Below are 7,750 nucleotides of genomic sequence, written 5' to 3'. Positions count from 1 at the left end.
AAAAAAGATTAACAAAATTAAAAGAATTAAGTATAATAATTAAAATATTTATATTTTATTTTAAGATCACTAATTTAAATAAAAATATAAAATTAATTATTTAAATAATATATTATAAATTAATTTATAATATTTAATTTAATAGGATTGATTATTTAATTTATTAATGTACCGAGAGAATTACGATAATTAAATTAAATTTTAACGAATTTATTATATTTTTAAATAAAAAAAATATTTATAAAATTATATTTTATTAATTAAATAGATATAATGAAATAAAAATACAACTTAATTTTTTTAAGAAATTAAAAAATATATATATATAAAAGAGTAAGTATGAAATTAAAATAATAAATAATATAAATATAAATAGAGCTTTAAAGCTTCGGAGATCGTGTATCGCTGTGCGACGAGAACCCAGCCCAAGTCTCTCGTGCATCTTTTGCTTCTTTGCAGGAGGAGATCTCGGTCTCAGTAGAGCTCTCGTCAATGGTAAACGTTGATCTATAGGGTTTTACTTTCTCGGTTTCTCTTCGATATAGTAAATTCCATTTCGTTTTGATCTTTTGTTAAATTTTGATATGTTTCTGGGAAGTGTGTATATTACTGATCTAGCAGATTTAAGGCTTTCGTTTGGATCGATGTTTAGTGTTTTCATTTGCTAATGGAAATTATTTATGCTTCTCGTAATTGCTGGTTGATTTCAGTTGAGCAAATTAATGAAGATGCTTATAGATTTGTTTGTCATTTCACGAGGTATTGTGATATGCGGTGTTTCTCTCGTTGCTGCTTTAGTGTTCCTTCGAGGTCATGCCAGATTTGGATCTAACTAGAAAAATTTGATAATCTTATCTTAATGGTCTGGCTACATTAGTGTACATGGGAATTTAGGCAAGTTGACTAATGCTTGTTGATTGACTGGGAGATTTTGTTGAGTAAAGGTTGTCTCGCAAAATGAAGTTTCTGTCCTTTTGGATGTTGTGCACTTATGAAATTCTTTGTTATTGGTTAGCTTTATGCAAGGTTACTTAGTATTTATCTCCATGGTTCAGTAACAAAGGGTAGAAGAAAGTTGAGATTATTTTACGGCCCTAGCCTTGCAATATTTTTTAAAAATAATATACCTTATTTAAAAATAAGAAGTAGAAGAACGCATCCTTTGGTGTAACCCTAGCCTTGCAATTTTAACATGTGTCTGGTTAACTTGCCCATGATTTTCTTTAAAACTATGCCTGAAAAGAACAGATCTTTTATTCTATTAAAAAAAAAGGCCTTTCATTGGGTGTGAGTAATTTCATATTTGATTTACTAGTAGCAATATGGTCGAATTATGTTTGAGCATCTAATATGTTATTGCAGATCTACATTGGCATACTTCTGTCTGAATCAAATTTGTTGCCTTTTAGTGAATTGGTAGAAATGGATTTTGAGGCTTTGTTTTTCTTTTTCATTTACAATTGATACTTAAATCTGCAGTCAAGCAAAGACATCTAAAGAAATATCGTCTGAGGATCTGAATATTGTAGAAAGATAGGAATGCAATTAAGCTTACGTTGTCAATGCATATCTTTTATTGTAACATGAGAGATGATTTTGGTTGTCTATTCTACTTTCTTTTTGTTCTCAAAAGAGAAGAAGTACCTGAGATGGGAACTATATTCATTTTCCCAAAGGAATTGGTTATTTGCTATTTTCTGTCATGTCAATAATTTATGAAGCATGTAAGTTATAGATCCTATTGGTGTTAATTCATGAACTTCATTATCTTGTTTTAAGAACAAACATGTTATTTGCAACATTCTGAAATTCTAAAATTATTGCGCTTTTTCCTAGCTATTTGCTTGTTTGGTTTCTTTTGCTCCAAGGTCATTTCCATCTTCTTTAGGGATAAATAGGATGCCTGACCCTGTAAAGGATGTCTTTGTGGATTCTTCCAGAGACCTTTAGGGGAAATAGAAGTAATAACATCTAATGTGCTAATATGGTTGTTTGCAGTAACTAAATGTATGCATGTTTTAGGGGTCTCTTTTTCCATCTCACAGAAGAGAATGAACTGTGTTATTCTGTCATTATTTACTAAACTTCTTCCTTTATCTTCCTGGTTTTTTTCTTATTTATTTGTTTGGAGAATACCTTCTCTTCCCGCTTTGTACCTTCTCTCTCTTTGAATGTAATTCCATTTTACAAAGAAAAAAGTCAGTAACTTCTTATCTTTCTGTTCTTCTACTATTGTGTAGGAATCGTGCCCTTCAGTGAAGAATATCCTCCTCCTGGATTCTGAAGGGAAACGTGTGGCTGTTAAATATTTTTCAGATGACTGGCCAACAAACAGTTCAAAAGAAGCATTTGAGAAATCTGTATTTACTAAGACCCAAAAGACAAATGCCAGAACTGAAGGTTACAGCCTTTGTTTATTTTTCAGTAATTACAGTTTGATACCTGTCCTGTATCTGTTGTAGGCTTACATGCAACAAATTGGTCATGTTGACAATGGTAAACTGGCCACCTCAGTATTAAAACAGTGAGAATATAAGAGTCGTGTTTACATCATTGGCTTTTTCTAGGAATCTCCTTAAAAAGAAAAGGAAATCTTATTGTATCTAGCTTCCTTCTTTGGCTGTTTCTCCAAGTTTATACTTGACTATGAACTTTCTAGCTTTTGATCTTGCTGCTTCTATATTAATATGTTGCTGTTTTTTGCATTTACAGCGGAGGTAGCAATGTTTGAGAATAACATTGTTGTCTACAAATTTGTTCAAGATCTTCACTTCTTTGTTACTGGGGGTGAAGATGAAAATGAACTCATCTTAGCCTCAGTTCTTCAGGGATTTTTTGATGCAGTTGGTCTTCTCCTTAGGTTTGTCCAATAACTATTACCCCATCTTCATACAGGAGTATATATATATATATATATATATATATATTGTTTTACAGATCAACAAAAGTTTCACATATATTTTCCTTTCACCAGAGGCAATGTGGAGAAGAGAGAGGCACTGGAGAATCTGGATCTCATCTTGTTATGCATTGATGAAATTGTCGATGGCGGGTACTTAACATGCTCCCAGTTTTTGATTTTTTCTTGATTCCTGTAATGCTTCTATTATTACCAGGAAAATCACCCATATTTCTGATCATAAAAATGAGAATAACCTCCTTGCCCATCTCTCACTGGTTTTTTTTTTCAGTTTAGTATTTTGATATTGATTTATAAAATAATGGTACTGGCAATTTTGATGTGGTTGACCTAGGTGGAATTTAGTTGAATAGCACATTTGTCCACATTTTAGCTTGTTGCCCACTAACTTGATTGGAGCAAATAATGTAGCACACTGCATCGCAACCTCAACAGCAATTTAGTTTTATAGGAATATTTGTGACCAAATTTTTGTCTGTTGATCAATGCCTTGAGCTGCTTGATAGTGGTCAGTTTTGGGCTTGAGTTGGTTCTTGGAAAAGCTTATTAAACAAGCAGTCGAGTGTCGTATGCTTAGAAATGATGCACCTTCGAACATATAGAAGGAAGATTTAGAATCTGCAGATACTTACATCCAGACATTTAGTAAAGTAGGTTGCTTTTTCTTGTTAGAGTGTAGATTGAAACTGTTTGCTTTGAATGTGGAACTAAGGTGTAATTCCACATAATAAGGAGATCAACAAAATTGATAAATAAATAGAAGTTGGTAACTTGATTTAATTCCTTGTCTACATTTTTTTTATCACACACTGTCACCCTAACTTGCTCATTTTTGTCCTTTATAGTATTATTCTCGAAACTGATGCAAATGTTATTGCGGGGAAGGTTGCAAGTCATAGTATAGATTCTGGTGCACCTTTGTCTGAGCAGGTATTGTAAAACTAGTTCTCAGTTCTTAGGGGAAAGCAGGTTTTTTCCAAACCATCGGTCATTTATACTCATTTAAAGTTTATTTTGATGTTATTTTTATTTTGCCAGACCATTAGTCAAGCACTGGCAACTGCTCGTGAACATTTAACAAGATCTCTCCTCAAGTGAAGTTTGCACTTAAAAACATGGAGACAAGATAATCAAATTCACACCTGTATCTCCATGTTTCTTCATTTTCTGATATCCCTGATACCATGGTGATCGATAGGGCATCAATTCTCCTGTCTCAAGGTAGTGATTCTTGATATTAGTTGATGGTGCTGCTAATTGGCTGCCACCCAAATTGTCAGGACATGTGAAGTTGGTTTTTGTATCTGCTACAAGATTTTGTTTTAAACTGATTCAGACCTGAAATTTAGAAAATAGCAATTTATAATGGGAGGAAATTAAGGTGAATTCATCATGCATAGCCTCTCTTATGCTTGGTACTATTTTGACAACATTTATCGAGTGGTTTGTTTATGAGGAAATACTATAATGAAGCTGCAGTTGCCCTGATGAGAAGCGGTTTCGACTGCTATTTCTAATAAAATTCTATCACCCGCGCATTACAGGTTGTCCTTATTAAGTCTCTTTGTTCTTTTGATTTTATTTGCCCTTAAAATTTTCCCTTTGTTGTTAAAGAAAATTCTGTACTCTTAATCAACATCAAACCAGACGCAAGGTTGCAGGGCTCTCGAAATTCATGTTCAAATTAAAATTTACACGACATTTTAGACATATGAAGGTATATCTGCAAATGTGATCTACACTTTGTATGACATTTATCTCAAATATACAACAGGCTTCACCATTTCCTTCCAACTCAGCAAAGAAAAATTCAATTAGAAATATATGAAGTTCCTCACCTATACGAATCTCCAATCCCCCGACTAAGAAAGTAATGAAAAGACAAACCAATTTACAGCTGATGTATATAAGTGCATACAAAATTGGGTATATTTGTTATGTCGCAGTCATAAAAGTTGCACCACCTGACAGAGATTCAAAGGAGAAGAGGATCTCCACGATGCTAAGTCTCATTGCTCTTTTAACCAGCACCTATAAAATTTCGATAACCGGAAAACTGGCTTCCAGGTTAGCTAAGCAATCTGCCCAGCTTGGTCGATTAACGTTCCAACTGGCTCTCCGCATAATGCTCTTGATATATTCCCAGGCTCATGCATATTGAAGACGACAACTACAAGAGAGAATACAAATAAACTGAGAAATACGAAAAAACAAAAAAGATTATCACTGCAGCTGTAAGCAAGAATAACCTAAAACCAGTAACCAACCAGGAATTCCGTTATCTTCACAGTACGTAACAGCCATCGTGTCGATGGATGTAATACCTCTTGTAGCTGCCTCCCTGAAGGATATGTGATCCAACACTATATTGCCATTACCAGACTGGCAATCATATATGCCATTATAATTTGTACCTTTTAGCACCACATCCGCATTTACTGCACAGAAATGTGGCGTTGAAATCACAATTTCTTTCAGACAAAGTTCATAATCAAGAGAGAGAGCAAGGTAAAAAGAGAACAAGCTTATGGCAACAACCAGAAATAAGACAGCAAAGGGATCATACTTTCAAAAGCTCTGAGCGCTGCTGCGGTATCAGTGGTAAAGAGTGGATTTCCAGTGCCAGCACCAACCCCACCAAATATCACGACTCTTCCTTTCTCAAGATGTTGAATGGTCCTTTGCCTGCTATATAGTTCAGCAACCTCTGGCAGTGAGAATGCACTTTGCACACGTGTTTGAACACCCAATTTCTCAAAAGCTGATTGAAGCAAGATTGAATTCATAACTGTTGCCATCATCCTGATATGAAACCAGAGTCAAAAAAGGGTTCAGCAATAAGTCACCACTCTATTATTCTGTTTGCAAATAATTTGACACAATCGACCTTAGCATGAAAAATACAAACAACAGATTCCAGTATTAACAACAAACAAATTTTTCAGAGTTTAAGAAAAATTATCTAGTTCCAACTCCCATACTGCATACGAGGATTAGACCCATTAATTGCAGACCTTGGTAATTGAGGACCTTCTCTAATCCCTATCTAATCCTAGTTTAGCATAATTACAGAATTCATTAGTTAAAGCTAACCAACTATATTATATATTGAAATAGTTTGTCGATCATATAAACAGCAAAACTAAATCTTCATTAGCCTGGAAAAACAAAGTACCTCGCAGGAAATACTATTAGGAGCACTTATGGCATCGAAACATAGATATAACTTTACCCGATCTGGTAGGCTGTTGGTCTATCCAATCCAGTAGCAGACACCCATGAATCTCCACAAAAGAAGTTGCGGCCACCAACGACAATTGCAACCTATAAAATCACAAGGCTTTTCACCCACCATAACATATTTAATTGCTACAAGAGAGAAAGGAAAGCTGAGAAGAACTTCTGAAGAAGAGGAAGTTTAACAGTAACAGAGTTGAGAGTATACCTCCACCCCTTGGCGGCAAGCTGTTGCTACTTCCCTTGCAACCTGCATTGCTACCTGACAATAGAAAAAACCAGGTAAAGTACATTAGGATGATAAAAGTTCAGAGATATAACTATGAACCCTAATGACTATTACCATACTTCTTGTATAATGAAATAAATTAGCACCTTGGGGTCTATACTCTGGCAGTTCCCAGCTAATGCACTACCACTGATCTTAAACACTACTCTACGCCATTTTAGGGCTTGTAGCGATTTCGGTTTCAGATTATTTGTGAAAGAAGAATTGATAGGAACGCATCTGTGATAAGAAACATTAGAAGGTTCGATTAGATGATTGGATCAAATTGTCTCATCTGATCACTTACCTTTTAGCTTGCCTATTCAAATTACAGCTTGCGGCAGCTCCTCCTCTCTCCTCACTCTCGGCGACTCTGTTGGTACCGGGATTGCCCATGATGGCCTCGATCTTCTTGAACCAATGCCAATGACTGGTAGACATTCCGCTACTGCTCATCCTCTGCAACTCCGCCTTGTACCTCTTTTTCAGATTATCAATCTTATTTTTACACTGCTCCACGCTCTTCCACATCTTCTGACGCTGCCCAATCTTCTCATCTCCTCCGCCAGAACCCTCGCTCACCGCCTCTGCAACCTCCTCCCAGTCCCTTCCGCGCAAGTTTCCTCTGTTCAGCTGGTTGAACTTCTCAGTATAAGCATCCAGGAGACAATCGATCGCCACGTCGCTCCATTCCTCACGGTCTTTCCTGTAATCCGACCGGGACTCCGGCGTGGATGCGGATCCAGATTCTCCGGCGTTCAAGCTTCCGTTCGGTTTCTGCCTCTTGTTTCCGGCGATGCCGCTGTAATAATAAGGGTTCGGTTTCGCGGGATTTCCAGAATCGGATTTCTCCGGATCAGATTCCGCGTCGATAAAGGGATGGTGGTAATACTCGGTGCTAACGGGGTCTTCCTGGTGGTGGCGCGTTGGCGCGTGGGGATCGATGAGAGGGAAGTCTCGCGACGCCATCCGAGGAGGATAGAAAATAGGGCTAGGGTTTCGAATCGGAGAGCGGAACAGAGACGACGTTAAGGGTGGTTACGTGACGGAGCGTTAGGTGACGGATGATTTAAAGAGGGAATATGACGACGTGAGTCATTGTGGAGAACTGCCGTTCGCAAATGGTAACGGTTCGTCAAAAATAGAGACGTTTTGTTACGACAACTCCTCTTTCATCCGTTAAATGCCAACTCCGATCAACATTTTTTTGTCTGCAAAGTTTCACATTATTTTCTAGAAAAAAAAAAGTATATATTAATTAATTAAAAATAAAGTTTCGAATATTTTAAATATTTATTAACATATTTAAATTATTTATTGTGTAA

General features: G+C 36.1%; 2 protein-coding genes across 2 annotated transcripts; one reads left to right on the top strand and one right to left on the bottom strand.

Annotated features, from left to right (window-relative positions):
- The first annotated feature begins 361 nt into the window (after positions 1-361).
- On the top strand, positions 362-4,313 carry LOC110809181 (coatomer subunit zeta-2-like). The gene is made up of 6 exons (XM_022034936.2): positions 362-495; positions 2,241-2,400; positions 2,713-2,860; positions 2,975-3,052; positions 3,766-3,850; positions 3,959-4,313. Exons 1-6 carry the CDS (start codon positions 493-495, stop codon positions 4,016-4,018), a joined length of 534 nt encoding a protein of 177 aa, XP_021890628.1. The 5' UTR covers positions 362-492; the 3' UTR covers positions 4,019-4,313.
- A 327-nt stretch (positions 4,314-4,640) lies between these two features.
- Positions 4,641-7,655, bottom strand: LOC110809186 (uridylate kinase PUMPKIN, chloroplastic-like). Its single transcript, XM_022034943.2, has 7 exons — positions 6,733-7,655; positions 6,533-6,665; positions 6,366-6,419; positions 6,153-6,244; positions 5,487-5,722; positions 5,188-5,358; positions 4,641-5,090 (listed from the first exon to the last, which is right to left on the bottom strand). The coding sequence occupies exons 1-7, from the start codon at positions 7,392-7,394 to the stop codon at positions 4,993-4,995; spliced, it is 1,446 nt and encodes a 481-aa protein (XP_021890635.1). The 5' UTR covers positions 7,395-7,655; the 3' UTR covers positions 4,641-4,992.
- Between the last annotated feature and the right edge of the window lie 95 nt (positions 7,656-7,750).

Source organism: Carica papaya, chromosome 2 (assembly GCF_054855325.1).
Source record: "Carica papaya isolate Zhongbai chromosome 2, ASM5485532v1, whole genome shotgun sequence".
NCBI lineage: Eukaryota > Viridiplantae > Streptophyta > Magnoliopsida > Brassicales > Caricaceae > Carica > Carica papaya.
Note: the sequence above shows the minus strand (reverse complement) of the source record. Positions and strands in the feature narration are given on the sequence as shown.

Coding starts and splice junctions, on each gene's coding strand:
- LOC110809181 (XM_022034936.2), top strand. Junction 2,401..2,712: donor GACAAATGCCAGAACTGAAG/GTTACAGCCTTT, acceptor TTGCATTTACAG/CGGAGGTAGCAATGTTTGAG. Junction 3,053..3,765: donor GATGAAATTGTCGATGGCGG/GTACTTAACATG, acceptor TGTCCTTTATAG/TATTATTCTCGAAACTGATG.
- LOC110809186 (XM_022034943.2), bottom strand. CDS start 7,394: ATGGCGTCGCGAGACTTCCCTCTCATCGATCCCCACGCGCCAACGCGC. Junction 6,666..6,732: donor TTGAATAGGCAAGCTAAAAG/GTAAGTGATCAG, acceptor TTCTTATCACAG/ATGCGTTCCTATCAATTCTT. Junction 6,420..6,532: donor GCCAGAGTATAGACCCCAAG/GTGCTAATTTAT, acceptor TTCTATTGTCAG/GTAGCAATGCAGGTTGCAAG.